This window comes from Haemorhous mexicanus, chromosome 1 (assembly GCF_027477595.1).
Source record: "Haemorhous mexicanus isolate bHaeMex1 chromosome 1, bHaeMex1.pri, whole genome shotgun sequence".
NCBI classification, from domain to species: domain Eukaryota; kingdom Metazoa; phylum Chordata; class Aves; order Passeriformes; family Fringillidae; genus Haemorhous; species Haemorhous mexicanus.
The window spans coordinates 111893016-111913970 of NC_082341.1; the positions used below are offsets into that span (position 1 = coordinate 111893016).

The 20955-nt window shown below is 41.6% G+C and overlaps 1 protein-coding gene across 2 annotated transcripts in view; it reads right to left on the bottom strand.

Annotated features, from left to right (window-relative positions):
• OSBPL1A (oxysterol binding protein like 1A) overlaps nt 1-18355 on the bottom strand; it is a 77415-nt gene extending 59060 nt beyond the window's left edge. For both annotated transcript variants that reach the window (XM_059859411.1, XM_059859403.1), the window contains exons 1-8: nt 18216-18355; nt 17954-18109; nt 12498-12620; nt 7655-7740; nt 5686-5760; nt 4797-4908; nt 3577-3662; nt 203-347 (exon numbers count right to left, since the gene is read on the bottom strand). In XM_059859411.1, the coding sequence (XP_059715394.1) occupies nt 203-347; nt 3577-3662; nt 4797-4908; nt 5686-5760; nt 7655-7740; nt 12498-12618 (625 nt within the window). In that variant the 5' untranslated portion in view covers nt 12619-12620; nt 17954-18109; nt 18216-18355. The remainder of the gene's footprint in view (nt 1-202; nt 348-3576; nt 3663-4796; nt 4909-5685; nt 5761-7654; nt 7741-12497; nt 12621-17953; nt 18110-18215) is intronic.
• Between the last annotated feature and the right edge of the window lie 2600 nt (nt 18356-20955).

Sequence of the window (20955 nt, forward strand, 5' to 3'; positions counted from 1 at the left end):
AGCACATACAATAAGCATTTTGCTGCAGTTCTCCAGCCTCCTGCAGTTTAGTCATTGCTGGCCTTCCTTTATTAGTGACATAAAGCTGGTAAAGTACTGTAAGATTTTCCCTCAACACTGCATAATAAGTTACACAGCTTGCAGAAGATGTTGAATTTGTGTCTCCACTTACCATTAAACATACTTTTCACTTGGTACTCACCATTTTTATTTTTTATTTTAGGATCTGCTCCATTTTTTAGAAGTTTCAATGCACAGTGCTTATGAGCGCGGTACGCTGCACAGTGCAAGGGCGTGTTCCCCATCTGATCTGTACAGTTGATATCAGGTGGCTTGCGCTTGTTTAACTGGAAAAAAAACAAAGTTCTGCTTACTTATCAGTTTTCCCCCCTCTCCAGATGCCATATTCTGTCTTTTGAAAATTAGTTGTTCCTACCTAGGATGCTTCAGTGTAGACCTGGCAAAACAGAGGGCATTTAGCAAGTGTTATGACAAGGGCAAGGAGTGGAACAATCAAACAAGACATTCAGCTAGAGTAAGGAACTTCAGTGTTTTGCTTGCTATACCCCTTCCACCTCTGCTGCACAATATGGACACATTTTTCTGCTCAACCGCTCAGTGCCAGGGAAAGTTGCACAGGACTGCAGTTCAGTCATTTATATGCTAGAATGGCCCTGTCCAAGCTCTACTGTCAAAAATCTGCTGTTTGTCTGCGGTTCTTCACAGAAGACTACCAGGCACGGAGCAGAAGTTAGCACAAGCCAGTGCTAACCCACAAAAAAGTTGTCCAGCCACCCTGTTTCAGAGAATAAGAACTTTGTACTGAAGGGTGGCAGACCTGCCAGTCTCAATGCCAGATATCCTAGGCCATTTAGAGCTCCTAGGATAGGCAATCTGTTACACAAACAGTTTTGCTGCATTCTTAAGTCTATTAAGATAAAAGTAGCTATGTAACCAAGGGGGAAAAAAAAAAAAAAACAACCCAAAGCTGAGTTTTACTTGCACACAACATAAACACTTTGAGAAACTGACCCCTTAAAAAAAGGGTCATGAAGCACGACACTGCTAACTACCCTAAAATACCACTACACTTCTACTCAAATATGTGGCTACTGGATGCATACATGGGAGTTGGACTGAATGATCTGCAGAGGTCCCTTGCAGTCCAAACCATTTCATGCACTACCAGCCACTTCAACTCACAAGCCAGATGGGAGTGCCTTACTAGAAAGGCTAAGTTACTGATAAGCAGCCTTAGGAGACCAGAGTCACAAGTGCATGACAACAACTTTTGAGAAACCGAGTTTAAGTACTCACATTAGGCATATGCTATCTTTAGACAAAATTACAAAATAATAACAGAATTCCCATGGCCACAACTTAACATCAACAGCAACCACTTTATATGAACCTCAGAAGTAGTCCTGTAAGGGATAAACTACTTATCTCTTATACAAGCTGTTGTTTACAGATCAACTGGTAGGAGAACAAAAGTCCAAAAAAAGGAGTTTGTGGAAGTACATCCCCATTAACAGCGTAGTCAAATACTTGCATTTCTGAGGATTCCTAAGCTTTAGCTCTTTCCAACCAGCTGTTTTACATTTACTTCCACTTCTGACTTCTTGCCTCCATACCTTTTAAGCCACATGCCTGTGCTTTCAGCACCTCATGCCATGCTACAAGGGAATATTTGGAAGGAAGCTTCATGCATCAGCTCATTCAGATAAAAATCTCTCCAGTCACTTCAGGAAATGTACAGTATATTTTTGAGAACTCCCAGGAAGAACACACTGGCTTTGCTTCAAGTAGACTAAGGAGCCTGGGTTAAGATTCAGCTGCTGAAGATCTAACTTCTAGTAAATTACATGTTCTGGTATTAGGTGTCACAGTAAAAGTAGATATAAGCAGCTAAAGTTCCATGAGCATTATAGTCTGCTAATTAAAAAATTTAAGTAGGAGCAGAAATGCCTGAATAATCAGTAGGTAAAGTATGGTGAATTTGGGAGCTAAAGGGCAGTTCTGAGAGAGCTACACAAATTCTGTACAGAGGTATTAACCTAAGGGTAGGAAAGTCAAAGGGTAGGAAACTGTAGAGCTGTAAGTGTATTCCAAGGAACACCAGTCAAGGATTGACTTAAAACTGACTCCAGGTCAAAAACATGACAATACTATGAAAAGTTTTAGAAGTCAATATATAGCTTTCTTCACATATAGAGAGCTCAAAGATAGCAAATATAAAAAAGATTAAAAAGAAATAAAAAATATTAAAATATTTTTTCTTAAAAGAAAATCACTTAGAAATTACAATGTTCACAGGGAGAATTACATGCTCATGCATAGTTACATGCCACATGAAAAAAAGAAGAGGTTTTTAATGACAAATTTCTACAAGGAGCCACTTTTTTCCTGATTTTACTTTCACATGAGCTTAAAGATTAGTCAGCAGACATGTAAAAAGTATTAAAATTATCAGAATCAAGGACACATCACTTATGGCAGTATATTATTTATAATTAGTACAATTGTGCAGTGTATTACTGCATTTTTAAATGCATATTTTTCTACATCTTAGGTGCTGTGTACAGTGCTGGTTCTCTCTCAGTTGCAAAGAGGACAGTACAAAATCTCCAAGTAAGAATTACAAGGATGACCAAAGATTTAACAAGAGTTTCCATGCAGGAAGTTAGAAAGACAAGGGCACTTTGGGCTATAAGAAAAAAACTTAAGAGGTGAAGAAAATTGCAAACAGGTATTCACTTCTGGTTTCCAGGCAGAAAAATAAAGAACACCAAATATCTCAATATACAAATCTTACATTTGTGAATATTGATGCGTGAAAAGGCATTACTAAAGGTGCTAAGTAGGTAAAAACTGTTCCATACTGCATGTCTTACTTCCAAGGACATTCTTTAGGACTTTCAAAAGTGTGAGCTCAAGCACTGTGACTCTGCTTCAAAACCTAGCTGGATTTGGTCCTGAGCAATCTGCTCTAGTTCATTCTGCTCTGCAAACAGGAGCTGAAATGGATCACATGAAGAGGCACCCTCCAGTCTTTCTGTGACCTGCTTCTGCCACAGCCTTGCCATGCCATCACACTGTTCATCTGGGATTACTACGAGTGTGCACACACACAAATACACAGTTTTCAATTTCTGCTCAGCATGAAACTGCTGTGCAGACGACTGTCCATTAAAAACTACAATGGATGCTAACAAGAAAGAGCTTACTTTCAAAATTAAAGACAGGGCACACTGTGGTGAAAATCTAGACATCCATGACATTAAAGTACCCACAATAACATACTAATCTTATCCCAGCAGATCATGAACCATTACACTGCTGTTTACAACAAACTAGCTAACTCTTTCTAAAGGATTTAAAAACACGAAAGAAGTTGAAAACTGCTGGTTTTGCAACCTCCAACAAAGAAGAAATCCTTGAGGGTTCAGTACCTTCCCAGTATAACATGGGGCACAGCACTAATATTCCAAAGTCACAGCCTTTGAAATGCAAAGCACAAAGTCATATTTTGTTACGTTAGCATAATGGATTGAATCACTTGACTTGAATTCTTACCAAGGCAGTCAGTTTTCCTGTTTCCCCCTCTCTTGCTGCTCCTAAGAGGAGTTCTTCCAGTTTCCTTTCTTGGGTCCTTTCCACTGCTAAAAAAAAAAAAAAAAAAAAAAAAAAAAAGCAAGGTCATTGGCAGTAAAGTACATATGAAGTACAGCATTCAAAAAAAGTATAGCAAAACAAGTCTAGAGAAGCAAAAGTTTTCAGTATTATTTATTTGGGACAGGTATGAATAGAATATTTACTCAGAAAAGTCTGTGACAGACCAAAATATGTTTAAAGCACATCTGATAAGATGTGCAAGTTTGTATACACATACACATATATATTATTATTATTTCAACACTTAAAACCAAGACCACTCCCTGCAGAAGGGAAAATGGGAACTATGCAACACCCTCATGTCAGATCTTCCCTATGTTTTTATGTTTTTTTCAGCTTCTCTTCTACTCTTATCATCCTACCAAAATTTTATTCTTTTCTAACAATTCAGCAGATGAGCAGTGGAAATGAGTTATTTGTGCATTTGCAGGTAGAATCAGAAGAGAGATCACTTCTTATATGCAGTCTGTGGCAGTGGACACAGTGGTCTGTGGTAGTCCTCCATCAGTATTTAAGAGTATTACATAGTAATACCAGGAAGCAACAGTTTTTGAACTCTCCGAAACTATAATCAGTGAACTAGATTAGTATTTGGACACCATCTGCCTCATCTCTGACACCTGTGAGGCCATGGAGGAAACAAGGGGAAGTGTTTTTACTTTTTTATGCCTTTTGACACAATGTCTAAGACTGCAATATCAAGTCCTAAATATGATCCATAACTGGGTCACCTTTGCAAGCTGCTCAGAATTTTGCTCTCTAATGATTTGGTGGACACAAAGCCACTTACTATTCTTGACTTGAGTTCTGTCTCTTCCAGTGAGCCAAGGCTTTGACTACCCACATACCATTCAAATCTGTAGCAAGGACTACCCCAGCAGGACTGAAATAGTAACCTGAATAATGCTATTTGTATCCATAAAACTTAACTCCTGAGTCCCAAAAAAACCCCACTTGTCAGTACTGCAGACAAGAACCAAAAATGATGACTGTTTTCTTTCTAATAAGCAAATTTAAAAAGAAAATTCAACTGATCTTCTGTAACTTGCAGGAAAAAAGCAGCTTTTAGAATGCACACATGTTAAAAAATCCCCAAACAAACTCTGACCTATTAAAATTACCTTCCAACATATTCCTTATGTCTTTGTCATAGGTAACTTCTTTTGCAGTCTCTCCACTGCCGTTAACAATAGAAGGATCAGCATTATGCTGCAAGAGTAACATCACCACCTCCTGAAAAACAATTTGAAAAACACTGCTTATCTGTCTGTGTAACTGCAAGGCCACAATCAGGCTTTCCAGCTATTGACATCCTGTAAGATGAGCTTTGTAACCAACGGCTTCTAACCACTGCTGGTTTCTGATGAAAACAGGAAGGGATGTTTTAGAGAGATTGAAGAGTGATTCTGACTGCAACATTTTCTCTCCAATCAGTCAGGCTGAAGGAACCAATAGGAGGTAAAGCTGAACAGACTGACCCTGAAAAGCTGGTGTACCTGGCGTGAATGCTGACTTGGACAGGTAAAAATTGTACAACTGGTTCTTTTGACACAACAGTAAGTAGTCACTCTTTCTAAAGGGCCAAGATGTTATCCATAGAGGTAATACTAGTTTTGGAATGATGGTGGCAATGGTGGGAGGGGGAAAAAAAAAAAAAAAAATCAAACTAGTGTCACATTACACAGGCCTATAAAAAGCTCTTTAGTTCTAATTAACTATGAAGAAATAGAACTTCCAGACACCAAATGGGCCTGTGTGTCCTAATTTAAGAGATTTATTTCCCCTCCAGAAGCTGCTAAGATTAAAACAATGCGGTTTCTCCCTGTGTTTTTTTTTTTTTGGACAGTTATGCAAGCTAGGCAATGTGCCTAATCCTTCTGAACACGCTGTACCAAAACAGACAATAAGTCATTTTTAGACCCTGTAAAAACATCTTTTTGAAGTGATCTTATTGGTAGCACTTTCTGAATAATTCTAGAGGTGAGGCTTAAAAAAGGCACCATACTTTACCTTACGCCCTGTGAAAGCTGCACGATGGAGCGGAGTGTCCCCCATGTCATTCAGCACATTCACATCTGCACCTGCCTAAACAGAAACACCAACAGACATCTGAATATCCTTCCAACAAGAGCTACATGGCTATTTCCTCTGCTTGGGGGGAAGGGGAGACAGGACACTAATGTAGACCTCGTGGCAAATCAGATCAGAACTGTAATACAGTTATCCTGGAAACAAGGATAAAGTATGTATCTAAGATTCATAGCCAACATTCTCTCAATTGCTTCCAAAAGGAAAAGCCCCCTGCATTTTTCCAGGCATATCTCACCCTTTTAAGAAGAGAGTATATGGAAAGTAAGATTAAAACAAGGGGTGGGAGCTGTTATTGTCTTGGGGTTTTTTTGGCTTCGGTTGTTTGGGGTTTTGTAGGTCTTCCTGTTAAATCTCCCTTCCTTTTGTCACACACTTTTTCCATCCCATGCCTTTTATCTGAAAGGAGGAGTGTTTGCCACACTGCACAGGCACTCTTCCAAGCAACCAAGAAATCCTATCCTTCTTTCATGAAGTATTTCTTCTACACCACTCTACCTAACCTCTCAAAGGGTCAAAGAGAGGGCAGGGCATACTTAACTTCATCACATATATTTAGATCACATGATTTAGCCAGGTCATTGCTGCCTGCTTCAAGTTAACTGATGAACCTGGCTATAGTTCCAGAACTCTGTTTCTCATAATGACTCCTTCACTTGCTCTTTACACAAGTACATATACACTTATACATGTCCAGCTTTCAGAAGTGCACAGCCTCACTTATTTCTCACCTTGTTCTTTAAATAATACCCTTTCAAGAGCCCTATCAAAAGAGCTAAAAGTACAAAGTCCTTCTATACTCTATACTCTTCCAACTCTTGAAGCTGGAAGCTTGATAAATGCATTAAGTGATAAAACTTTACCTTTTGCTTTAAGTAGCCTGCTTGAATTGAAAATGGCTTTATTTACTAAGCAAGTGTATAGGCTAGAGAAGAATTTCTCAAAGAAATCTCAAATTTGTTTGCTCCTTTAAAGTCTGGATTATGCTGGCATCTTTTATTCTTAATGAAAATCGAGTTTAGATTAGTTTTGCACTTGAGCCTGTTTATCACACTCCTGCCATTCAGCAAAATCTTTCAAATATGAAAGAGGGCCTAATGCTGTTAAGGTTCGCTGAAGCTACCCTGAGAGCAAAACCAAAGAAAATTCAGTCAGAAACTACATAGTCACTGCATTTGCAGTTGTTATGCAAATACAAACACATCAGTTTTGATAACAGAATTCCATAGTTCCAAAATTCATCATGCAATTCATGATTTCAAAGATGTTAGAAAGAAATAATGAGTCCAACTGTATTAGCCTGTGCCTGAAAGAAACACATACAGGCTACTTTGCACAAAACTCTGTGCATACTTCTATGCACAATATAGAATTAGATAATGCAGCATTTTTTGTATTTGAGACACTTTAGACTTTTCTACAGCTTGGTAATTGAAATTGTCTAAACTTAATCACTTTATGTACAACAGTAAACTAACCAAACTGTTGAAGTCATTGCATTAATAGTATCATATGCTGTCTTATTATATACAGATACCCACTAAGCTTCAAAAAACCTGAGCTTTCATGAGTGCATACCTATATATTGCATGTCTTTAGTTTCTACATGCAGATAATTACACTCCAAGAGAAAACCAGCTAAGTACCAATAATTGTAAAAGCTGTTCAGAGTAAGGGCTGTATGCTACTATACAGACTTCCACTGTCACTATTTTGGGTCCTTCTAAACCGGGCCTATTTAATGTCACACAATCAGTTATGTCTATATTACATGTAGATAAACTGTAGGAGTGCTTCTGCCTCTCTGCAAAGCCCCTTTTCTTCTATCACAAAAACCTGAACAAACACTAACTGATTCTAGCCTTATACTGAGGGGAAAACAGACACATACCTTCAGCAAATCCTCTACCACAACAGCATGTCCAAAGTAGCAAGCAAGGTGAAGAGGTGTCCAACCCATATTAGACTTACTTCTGCCTAAAAGACAAAACAAGTAAATTAAGTTTTGATCACACAGTATAAAAGAGATACTGTCGTGTGCTTGGAGGTTGTCATAGATGACCATTCTTCACAGTAGCAGAGGAACAAAGAGGCTGGAAGCATCAATACTACTCATATTATTTAAATTACTATAAAAACCAGGAGGCAGTTTGAGAAAGCTGGATTCAAATCTTAAAAAAAAAAAAAAAAAAAATCAAAACAAAACACCAAGAAAAACCCTAACAAACCCAACAAAATCAACCCCAAAAACCCAAACAAAAAACCCCCACAACCTTCTGAAAGGGAAAAGTTGTGTCACCTGACTGAGAATAAAACTTTGCTTGTAACACCTTTCAATACTTGGAAGTAGTTTCAGTTACTTTCATTCTTCATTCACTAAGAAAAGGGCACATGCAAGCACATTTTTCTCTTGTTTCTCAAAAAACTCTTTGGTTTATACAATTTTATTTTCTACATACAAATGAGAGGTAAGACAACCTATCTTTCAAACAAAATAAAATAGGTAGAATGATGTAATGTTGAGGGTTTTGTTGCCAGCTTTTTTGTTGCCTGGTCCTTTACTCAGTTCTATTAAAGACAGCCTCACTAAGTAATGTGCTTTGAAATCTTTATGCACAGTAGAACTCATGTATTATCTACAGGTCTAAGTTGCAGAATGATAAAGCACAGACAGGAAGCAGGCACAGAAATGATCATGTAAAGGAAAATATTATTTATGCTTTAAAGAGCACTTAAAACATGACCTGGAAGACTGGCTGTATGAAATTCAACAATTCTCCTACAATAATTTCTTTAAAAGCAAGATATTAAAGCATTAAATATTAACTAAATTTAACAACTCACTTTACTTTCCAACTGCAACACTCAACTACATTAAGCAAAAGAAACCTGTACCTTGTTTTTAACTAAGCAATACACCCACAGCATTACAGTGTCACCTAAAAGCTATCATTTTGTACTTGGAAGAAAAATGAAAATAAGGCAGTGGAAATTGTTTTGAAATCACTGCCACCACAAAGTTTTACCCTGTCACATAAGCTCAAATACTGAGGCACAGAACACACACAACCTAAGTTTGCTCTGAGAAAACAAGCCACAAGCACAAGGAAAATAAACTGTTCATCTTGAAAGTTTACATCTTTTCTGCTCTCATAGTAAAAATTAACATTAGAACGTGGTTCAGAGCTGAAATATTTTCCCATTTCTTATAATTGTTTCCAGCTAACATTCCTGCCCTTTATTGACAATTTCTTTTGTAATTTGATTCTCTTTCTTCTCAACTCTTGTTGTTTCCAATCCCACATTTAGATCTTTCCCTCATTACAGTCTGGCCTACAACAGAGCTCCTACCCTACATTACTGATGGGCCAAAGTATCACAGAAGATAAATATTGTGTGAACCACTAACTCTGGGGCTAGTTGTGTTTGATAACATACTAAAGGGACATCTCTCATCCCTCAGTCCAGTAGGGATTAATGTTCATTCAAAGAACACAAAAGAGATCTGAGTTGCACTGAATTCATACAATTAGGTCAAAACATTCATTAGTTAACAGCACTGACAAGACAGCGATGCTGCCAAGGAATTCAGTCATGGAAAAAATAAAACAAAAAACAACCAGGAATCTGTCCAGATTTACAGGTCTTACTGAATAAAGTAAGAACAGGCCCTTGTTCTGCATCCACTCTGAATCTCTGAATGTCTGCATTTCTGATGTTAGCTGACCACTTATTTCTTAAGCTTTTGAGGTGTTACTTCTCTTCAAAGTGACCACAAGTGTTTGTATTTTATTATTTTAAACCATGACAGCATTACACTAGGGAGAATGCAAGGGTAGGAAAGAAGAAATAATGTAATTCCAACAAAAAAACATAATTCCTTTCCCTCTTAGACACAGCTCTTTGGTTTAATGCCAGTTAACTCTAAGTCTCAAGTGCTAGTGTTTGTTTAGAGAATGGAGACAAGGTAGCCATTTCCAGCTGTGGGCTGCTAGGCCACTGTGTAGTCATTCAAATGTGTATTTGCCATAACACACTACTGACCATTAACCTTACCTTACAGAGTTTTTACACTGCAAATTCCTAGATACCCTATTTTCTTGTATTTAAGAAGAATGAGCCAACAAAATATGGCCTTAGAAAACACAATTATTTTGGATGAAACCTGGGTTTGGTACTGTATTAATGTAGATTCCTTGTTTCCAAACCAGTGAACTGAGGAACCCAAAAAAAGAAGTTCAGATAATTTGGCTGAATTTTCCTCAAGCAAATCCTGCTTATCTGAAAGCACTGACTGGGTAGAATACAGTCACAACTGAGCAAGTACAGGAAGCCTGAATTTATTTTCTCTTCCTTCACTTTGGCAGAAGTTGTGATGTTTAGGATCACCGTTGTCAGACTTGACACTTTTAAATATACAGCACACACAGCCTCAGATGTAGCTCCCCTCTGAAAAGACAAGGAGAAGATGTCAAAGATAGGCTTTTACACCCAGACACAGCAACCTGTCAAACTTAGGGCTACCAAGGCACACCCTGCGGGAAGTTTACACCACCTACAGTACAGCCTCCCACCTGCTCCAGAAGCACTTTATTCCAAGCCAAGTGGCTCTGCTGTATCAGATGGAAATCCTGAAGGAACTGCTACAGCACTGAAGACATTCCCTATACCCTGACTTTCTAAGGACATCTATTATCCAAGGTAATGGCAGAAGCACAAGAGGCTATCAGGAAGAGAAGGAAGATTAAGTGTTGCAAAAAGACAGTTACAGTCTACAGTGTATACTTTAGTTAATCATCAGGTTGTAATGCAATTACTATCTGGTGGTACCCAACAGATCAGAACTTGTAGCAAGACACAGTGGTTTAGCTAGTGAGGAGGCAGAATGACAGGGCCAGTTATACAGCAGAGGCTCTTTGGCCTGAATTTGTCTTAGACTGTTTCCAATGGAACACTCTATGAGAGCAAAGTGAAACAAGTCAGTCTCTGAAAAATGACTACAGAAGAACAGATATTTAACTCTGAAGTTTCACACAACTAGAGCAGTTCCCCCAGGTAACACTAATTACACTTCTGTGTTCTCAGACGTTTAGAAGAATTGAAACTTCAAAAGCAGAGATTTCACAGTGAACAAAATCCATATTTGGAACTAGTTTAGGTTAAATATAATATCAAAGCACATTCCCTCTAGCTTCTTAGACCTCCTATTACCAAGCAAGTATTAACCAGCTGGCATGTACTTCTAAACTAGAAAAACATCTAAGAACCATCTTTCACTTCATTACCTGAGTCTCTTCTATGCTGCTGACTTTCTGACCAGACACCCATTTGCTTGATATAATAGACAGCAGAGTATGCCATTTCATTAAGCTTTCTTGCCCTCAGATTATGTGTTATAACACATCAGAGACACTCTGAAACCTCTTCTAAGCAGAGGAGAGTTCAGGAACTTATTTATGGGCACTGTTGCATGAATCTTAAGGTACTTTTATTCCAATTGTTTAGGCACTACACACATTGAATATTTACTAAGGATATACTTCTGAGGGTGGAGGAGTTCAGCTTCATCAAAGTATGTTTGGTTCCCCTTTAAATTACGAACTAGCTCCCCAAAGATGAAGTAGCAAGAGCCTGGGTTTCACAACTTCTTTTTCTGAGGTGAGCACATTAACCATTGAGAAAACACAAACATGGCTGAGTAGTCAAACAAAATGATAAGTAAGATAATGATTAAGAATGAGACTTGGGAAAGGGCTAGAGCTTGTTCAGGTAATAGGAATCCCTGCCCTTTAGGGCAAGGTGTTCCTTTCTATTATGGTTGAGAGGAAGCTTAGTTGATCTCTTCCCTCTCCCTCTGCAGCACTTTCTTCTCAGTACTGCTAAACACTTAAATGACAAACAATGGAATACCAGCCTGGATAGAAAGAGTGAGATTCACACCCACATCTTGGAAGCAACCAGAAACATACTCATGTAAATAAAAAGAAATAAAAAACTACTAAAATAACAAAGAAGTAAGGTAGTCAGCAATTGCTAGCAAGCTTGCAAACCTAGTCCCAGTTTGAAGTTTTAATGCATAGCAAGCAAGCTGCTGAGCCACACCTCTGTTAGCTGCACATGAGCAAAAGTTCAGTGATGGCCAAAGACCCAAACAAAGAGCAGTCTTAGTTTCTTTCCCCAAGAAACCTAGCATTCTGCCAGAAGTAAGAAGTAAACATTTGCTCCAAACATTTTTGCAAGTGGCAAGAAACGTAATGCTTCTACTGTGTGATAACAAAATATGGGCCTAAAAACCCCAAAATAATAAACCCTTACACTGAGCAGAGCATAAATTACTGACCTGATCTAATATTGTCTGCAGCTCTGATGAAAGCTACTTACCTCCTGAACAATCCCTGGGCACCACAATCTGTTTTGTTTAGTATTCTAAAGGTTCAGAGTTGGCATAAGCATGAACACAGGCAAAAAGAGGTACTGACTCTTTGTCTGGTTGACACTTCCAGTGTCTATGAATTAGGCTGAGTTTTTCTGTACAGTGCAACTATCCATACTCTTTTATTATTATCTCTCCCCTATGCAAATATGCCCTTAAGTCACAGTGTAAAAGCTGCTTAAGTGGGTTTTTTATTACTCTACTGGGCACTCCAAAGAAAGCAAGATTATACTACCACTATCAGTTTCACTACATGTGACTTCAACAGCAAGATTGCAAACATTTGAGGAAAGCTACTAACCTTTACAGTTGATATCAAAGCTTATTTCTCCTTTGTCCAAGGTATCCAACAGCCGTTTAACTTCTTCAGCATTTCCATTTCTAGCATCATGGAGAAGCTGCTGTTCTGCTTCTGTAGTCATCTCTGATAAAATATACAACAGAAGAGATTTTGCAATTGGTTCTACTGCTGTACGTTATGGCTTAAAATTATGTCACTTTTAGCTGTTATTTATACTAACCCTGGTATGAGAGAGATAACTATTCTCTCTGTGGCACACACCTAATGCCCAAGCTGTTGCAACAGCCCAGTACTCAGGCTACTAAGAAGTATTAAAATTCCACATACAAAGCAGTTAAATAACCAAATACCCATGTTTTGTTGCTTCTCTTGTTTTCTAGGTTCTAAGGGTGGCTTGGGAGTTGAAACTCTATGTCACAAACAAGGCAAGCTTTGCTACAAGCATGACCAGTAAGCATTTGCTTTTTTCCTTACAAGGCTTTCACCCTTATCCCTTCAGGGTTCCAAAGGCAACAGATATTAAAAAAAAAAAATTAACTACGTACATCCATTAACCCAAGAACTATACCTGAGAATTAAGGTATAGTTATTTTGGCTGCCAAACCTGGGGAACAGAAAGTCTTTGCATGGAGATGTCAGATACCCATCAGTGATTAGTACTATCATCTCCTGAGCCTGGGTATCTGAGGCCCTGCAATCTCAACAAGAAGGGGAATTGGGGACTCAGACAACTTTGTAGATTTGACCTTACCTTTAAGAAACACAATAGTACAATATAAGGAAGTTAACACACAACTCTAAAAGATCACTAATTAATTCTAATCCTACCATTGTGCTTAAACTGCAAAGGGAAAAAAAAGGTATTTATGTCTTTCAAAGAAGGGAGAAAACAAAATCTTTTAACATAACTATTTTACAGCTCTTTACTAGACAGGGAGCCTTGGGTCTTTGGGCAAGCAATATGGCTACTTACTAGCTCTGTTGAAGAATACAGTCACTAAGTGATGTCTGAACCAATCTTTTTCCACACTGAAATCACAATTTGAAGTTCGTTTTTGCCTTTTTTTTAAATGCTATTATAACAGCTACCAACTGTATGAAGCTTAACAAGCACAAGTGCTGGACTCTGCATCTGGGACAGGGCAACCCTGGATGCGGACTGGGGAGTGAGATGTTGGAGAGTACCAGTGCAGAAAGGGACCTGGGGGTGCATCCTGGCCGATGGCAAGTTAAACACAAGTCAGCAGTGCCCTGGCAGCAAGGAGGGCCAACTGTGTGCTGGGGGGCAGAAGGCATAGCATTGCCAGCCAGGCACAGGAGGGGATTGTCCTGCTCTGCTCTGCACTGGGACTGCCTCACCTCAAGTGCTGAGGACAGTTTTGGGCATCACAATATAAAAAAGGAATTAAGCTATTAGAGAGTGTCCAAAGAAGAGCAATGAAGATGCTGAAATATCTGGAGGGGAAGCTTTATGAAGGGAGGCTGAGGTCATTTGGTTTGCTCAGCCTGAAGAAGAGGAGACTGAAGGGAGACTTCATTGCAGTCTTCCACATTCTTACGAGGGAAAGCAGAGGGGCAGGTACCAATCTTTTCCCTCTTGTGTCCAGTGACAAGATTTGGGGAAAAAGCGTGAAGGTGAGTCAGGGGAGATTTAGGTTGGGTATCAAGAAAAAGTTTTTCACCCAGAGGGTGGTTGAGCACTAGAACAGGCTCCCGAAAAAAGCAAAAGCAGCACTAAACCTGACAGTTCAAGAAGACAATGCTCTCAGGCACATGGGGTGACTCATGGGGCATCCTGCATAGCACCAGGACCTGGACTTGGTGATCCTGAAGGGTCCCTTCCAACTCAAGTTATTCTATGATTCAGCTAGACCTAGAAACAGAATTTCCCTATTTAAATACACTGCTTTTAAGCAGCGTCAAGAAACTATGTTAAAAAGAGCTTCAAAAGACTGTGCTGCTATAGACAATTTATTGCTGTTGATACAATAGGAAAACAAGAGACCCTGCCCAAATTTAGTGTCTCCAGTTTAGTATATTCTCCTGACACACTAGGTTTACCAGGTCCTGCAGTCAGTTAATGATTACTGGCCTCACATAGGTATTTTTCCTATACTAGAAGAGGTTTTGAATGGTCCCACAAACTGTTTACACTCTGCTGTTCTGGACAGGCAGCTTGATTGCACCACACACACACAGAGCTTAAATAGATGCAGGGAGCTCTTTGACTATGGTAAGATAAGAAGCCACTCAGCAAGAAAAGAGACAGTGAGAACACTGGGTAAGGAACAAAAAGCCTGTAACAGTGGCAGATCCTGCAATATTCAAGACTGAGGCAGAAATTAGAACAGGACAGACTGCCAAAGAGCTAACAACACAGCAAAAAGGTTTCCCTACCTTTTCCTCAATCAGCAAAGGCAGAGAGAATCTGTTTAAAAAATTTTACAAAGAGCAAACAAGCTCTTTCTAGCATATTTCAGAAGAACAGACTGGATCAGTCACCTGCAATCTACCACAGACACAGGATACAAATACAGGATACAGCTTTCTCCAGAAGCAGTTAGTCAGCACTCTTGTTCATGCATGCTTTTCAGTTCTACCAGAAAACAAAACAAAACAGTACTAGTTCTTCCAGCAGTCCTTCAAGCCCTGAAGTTACTTTCTCCTTTACATAGCAATCTATCCACTTGTGGAGGCAACACAGCGCAGTTTATTGTTACTGGGGCAGGTATAATTTTCCTCAGTCAATCAGTTCTAGCAGTGTTTAGAGAATGATCAAAATCATGCATGTTAATGTATTATCAGCCTGTAATACTATCTCTGAATCTGAGTGATACAGTTTCAGCAGGACACAGAATGCAGCACTGAGAATCACACAAACCAAAGAGGACAGTTAGACTCATTTTGATAGCTTCTGCTAGGCATCATTGAGAGGAAGGGGGGAAGAAAAAGCAAAGCCCATGGTTCATTTTCACCCCCTCCCACACAGTATTGCTTTAGCCGTGTCTCAGATGAGAAACACTCTCCTATCATTACCCTGTATCGTTTGTCAACATCCCACATACTTAGCAGGTACGAATAGCAATGCATTTTCAACGCATTAACAACCTGCTGTTTCCATTTGATATTGACGAGAAGGAAGAGAAGACTGTTTGGGAAAGAAATCAAGACGCTGATTCAAACAAACAACTCTTGAACGCAGCAAGGCCTGTTATATGCATGAGCAGAATCTTAAAAAGCTCAAAATACACAAAGTTCAACCGCTATATAAAATGACTTGCATAGTATTTCTACCACCAAATAGTTGTAAGGTTAAAAATCACTGATTTGTTTGTAGTCTTAAAGCAAACATTAGCAATAGAGTAACATGCCTAGTAACATGGTCTACCTGCTTCACTGATTTAGTCCTCAAAGACCTTGCTGTTCAGGCCATGCCTCCAATTTCAAATACACTCTGTAAGCCTGCAGCATGCAATGACGCAGAACAATTACTGTCTGGCTGCTAATCATAGAAGGATCACTCACGTGAAAGTGTTTCTACAATTGGGGCTGGAAAGTGCATCTGCATGCAGTTACCCATCAGACAAATGATAAAGAACATACAGCTTCAGCTAATAAGCTAAATGACATGCCTAAATCAAGCTGGCAGCAAAGAGACTCTTAACAGAACCTTTTATACTGTTGTAAATACTGTTTTAAGCAATAGGATTTGCACTGTAATGGAGATGAGAAACCACCAACAGAAGTTTGAGTGACAAGCTTAGAGTATGGAAATAAATCAATGCACAGGCATTCAAGTGGTGTGCACTTGCAGCTGTACTTTGTACACCCATACTCCTGCACAGACAGGAGTTTATTTGGTCCCATGACCCATCACAAAGGGCTCTAAAATCCCCACCCACCAGCTTTGAGGCACCAATCCAAGCCATCAGCACTGAGAGAGAAATTTAATAGTTTAGTTTGGAATTATTAGCCTTAAGATACTGCTAGCAGGTTCATCTATATGGACTGTGCTGCCTCTATGCAAAACTACTAGCCACTTAAAAGAGAACACATCTTTCATTCAGCCGCGCTGCCATCGTTACCTTATTCCATCAATCAGCCGATATAGGTAAACTGCCTTTTATGGCCCCTATTTAAGCCTTGTGCCCTTGAAAGGCTTGCATGGCAGTCTCCACAGTTACTGGTATATCAGGACAGAACAACACCACAGAACAGTATTTAGCATCCCCTCTGCAGCTGAGATGTGACTGCAAGGCACTTCTGTTGAACTCATTAGGACTACTACAGCCGTACTTGACTGCTAATTGAATCTTATCCTTTAAGAAGGTATAAAAAATAGCATTGAGATACTCCGCTTTTATCTTCTTCTATGAGACCTGTGCCAGAGTGATTCTGTCACGCTACTAGAGGATCTATCTTCACACAGGGGTTGTTTCCCACACAGAGAACACAGGTTACTGTTCTGCCTGCATGCCTGCTTAAGGGAGCTTTGCAGAATATTTCAATACAAAAGGCCAACCAACTATATACAAACTACCAACTTTACCCAACTGCTAGGATAAAGTCCAAGCAAAAAAAAAGCTGCTTTTCTCAAAGTGACCTACGAAGATCTGAAGAGCCACTTATGACTATGAGGCAGCACTACTTGTTAGACCCACTTGCTTTTGCTTTGGTATCTTCTCCTGCTGAACCCTCTAGCTATGTACACAGCCCAGAACAATGACAATATATACTAAGGAGAATATGAGTGGATTTCACTCACATACAGCTAGAAAAGCAGGAGAAGCAGCACTAGCACTGGCCAACTTAACATCAAGGATCCAAGGCAGCGGCCACAGGTTGCATAGGAAGTTTTCTCCTCATGACAAACAGCAAGGCTGGTAAAATGCACAACATCATCTAGTATTTCAATAGATCTTCCTCTAGCAATGAAAATTAGATTCCTGTAGGAAAGGCTGATACGTGCTCAGGAAGATTTCTTACATGTCCCAGCACGCACACGTTATGATGTGAAGCTTGCAAAGAAGGCGGGCAAAATGCACCAAACTGCACAAACAGACAGAACCTGTCCACAAATGCACACAACACACTGTACAGACTGGAGCTGCTCCAAGAGTAGTGACTGTACTAGAAGCATGAGTGATGTTATCTCAAAGTACTTGTTTCAGTCTTTGCGTAAAGGGTTGTAGAAGTTAGAAGCTGGTCATGCTTCTATGACAGCCTCCCAGCACCTCTCTAAAATCAAGACAGAGTTTGTTTAATAGCAATTAACACATCTGCAATAACACATCTATTCAGCACCACTCCCAAGCAGCACCACTACTTAAACTAATCCTCGTTCTTCGGCATCTCCTGGCTGTTTTCCGCACACATTTCATTTCTGTCACATCAAAGACTTTCTTTCAGCCCAGGCGCTCCGAATAAGCTTACCCACAGTTCGTGCGAGATCTCACCTGGATCAGCAGGCAGGCACAGTCCCAAGCAGTGAGAACTTCAGCAGGACCGCCGGAGTTCCCTACGCCCGCCTGGAACCGAGCGGCTCGTTCCGGTCCGGGTAATTAAACACTTTTAAGGCGAGCCAGGCGCGTCGCAGCAGCTGCGCTCCTTGCCTGCGGGGAAAGGTGAGCTCAGACCTGCGGGCACCGGCCAGCGCCGCGCCTGTTCCAGGGAGGGGAAGAGCGGGAAGAAGAGGAGGAGGAAGGAACACCCACGCACAGCAGCAAGCGAGGACGCCGCTTCCCAAGGGCAAGAGACCACCCCGGCCCCCGCCTCCAAGGCCGCCTCTGCTTCGTGCCTCGGGCCGAGCCTGGCTTGGGGCCGTCCCCTCAGCCCGCACAACGGACTCCTGAGGGGGCAACCAACAACACCCCCGCCCCCGAACACGCTCCCGTCGGCTGCGGGGGAGAGGCGGCCACGACAGCAACAAAGCCGACGCCGTCGCGGGAGAGCGGCGCATCCCCCGCCGGCCCCGCGTCCCCGCGGAAGGAAACCCGCCCCGGGCGGGCGGGCTGGCCCACTGCCGGCCTCGCCCCGCGAGCTGCCGCCGCCGCCGCCCCGCGCCGTGCTACGCGCACCGGGCGCGGTTACATGTGACCGGCAGCGGCACCCCGGCAGCTCCCCCCGCCGCGCAGGGCGGGCGGCGCGGGCTCCCGGCGGGGCGGGACGGGACACGGCTCCGCCCGCCTGGCCGCCGAACCGCCCCCGTGACCGACCGGCACCAGCGCTGGGGCCGGCCCCGGCGGTCGATGTCTCGCCACAGCCCGCCCGAAAAGCCGAGAGGGTGAAGCAGGGTCCCGCCGAGGGCGCTGCGCCCGCCCTCTGAGAGAAAGGGGCCTGCACCGGGCGCAGCCGGCGGCGGCCGCTCTTCCCAGGGAGGGACGGTGACCCCCCCGTGCGACCCCGGGGCTGCCCGCAGGTACCTCCCTGTGCCCGCTGCGGTTTGTTGTCACACCCGTTTCAGTAGTGCCCAGCGACAGGACGAGGAGCAGTGGCCATAAACTAAAACACGCGAAGTTCCACCTCAACATAAGGAAGAATTTTAAGTTGAGGGCGTCGGAGCACTGGAACAGATGCCCAGGGAAGTCACGGAGTCTCCCTCTCTGGAGACATTCCAAACTCACTTGGACCCGTTCCTGTGTCACCTGCGCTGGGTGACCCAGACTTGGCAGGGGGTTGGACCAGATGATCTCCAGAGGTCCTTTCCAACCCTTATTACCCTATGAGTGACACAGTCCTGCGAGTGCCTTCGCCGCCGCTCGGGTGCGCGGGCTGGGCTCCGCTCTGCCCGGGGAGCGCCCCCGGCTGGGGCGGGACGCGGCGGGGACCGACACCGAGAGGCGTTCAGAGACACACGGGGGCAAACCGGCCTCAAAGAGGACTGTAACACCACGAGAATGGTGCATCGACAGAGGGGCAAACAGGGTCTCTTTGGAAATCGCTTTGGTAGCGTATACAACCGTGGTGCAGGTGAAAGAAGATTGTCAGCACACACTGCTTCTAAGAGCAGCACAGCCAAAAGCAACCTAAAAGAGAAATTGGGTGCTCCCAGGGACAGAAAGTAAAGTACTCGCTTTTTTCAAGGCCCTTTCGTCCACCTCTCCTTCCCCTCTGCTTGTCCCACCCTTATTTATTCTCCGCTACACCTTTCTTCTGAAGAGCTGGCACCTTGTTTTCTGCCTTTAGTACATGAGAGGAGTTTTGCATTTTGAAAACTCTCACAGTGCCTCTGAAATCCTGCAACAATTTATTAAGGGAGCAGAGAAGCTTTGTAGTATTGTGGGATGCAGAAGGAGCACTGAAGAGGCAGGGCAGGAGCCACAGTGCCGTGACAAACTATCACAAAAGATTAGGATAAAACTTCTGTTCCAAAAGGGGGCAAGTTTAGACCTGAACAATTTTTCTGAAACTCTTAATGCATAAATAATGAGGCAAGCTTCATTTTTCTGTATTGTCTATAGCTACATGTATTTTTAATCCTTGAAGAAAGAAAAAAGAAGAAAAGGAACAGTTTCACACCTGCAGATAACACAAACGTATCATGTTTGAACTTCTACTGCCTTTTGTTACTTTTAATTAGCTGATTTTACTAAAGAGATCTGCTTCCAGGGATGCTTTAGTAATAATTATATAATATCTGAGAGGCTTCAGAGAAGGATCATATTGGCTTTCTTGTCTTAGGAGCAGAGCTTCAAGTTGCTGCCATTACTTTCTAAGCACTAGCTGTGTCATCCTCATATACCACTTCCTTTATTTCTTCCTCCTGCTTCTGACTTTGAGCCATCTTTCACAATGCCATAAATGCTTTAAGCAACCTCACAATAAAACCTTTTCCTATTTTGTATTTATTTTGCATACATGAATACAAAATTAAAACATGCGTATTATCACCACATATTTCTTACAAGTTTTATAATGAAAGAGAGGTATTGTCATCCATCTACTCTATAACCCATTGCAATGCAACACAGATTTTACAGTTCAATTTCACTCTTCAGCCAGTTAGTGCAGGGTTTTTCTCTGAATCTGAGTAAGAAAGGCCTGAAAACAAATAACTTAATAAATTTAATTATTTAAAAAGACAAAGTAAAGACCAACAGAGATAGCTAGTAAATCAAAAGCCCTGATGCCCATGTTCCTGCTGCCTTGGATTAATCCTGGATGGACTTCTCCTTTGGCAGGCTGCCATCCCGTCTCTGGAGAAAGGCTCCTCTTTGGCTGCAGTATTTTAGTTTTCTTACAAGAAAACAGCTATTCCAGAAAGGATATTCACAAGAGAGCTTTACTCCTTGTATGCGTCTAGATAAGGGCAAGGCCATGCAGTTGCTCTAATCACCTGCACTTTGTGCCAAGAAACTAGGGAAGTTGGTCCTGCTTCCAGGGGTTTTGTGCACCACAACCCAGACCCAGAGGCAGCACAGCACAGACCTGGGCCTGCTCCACTTCACTGTACCATGAA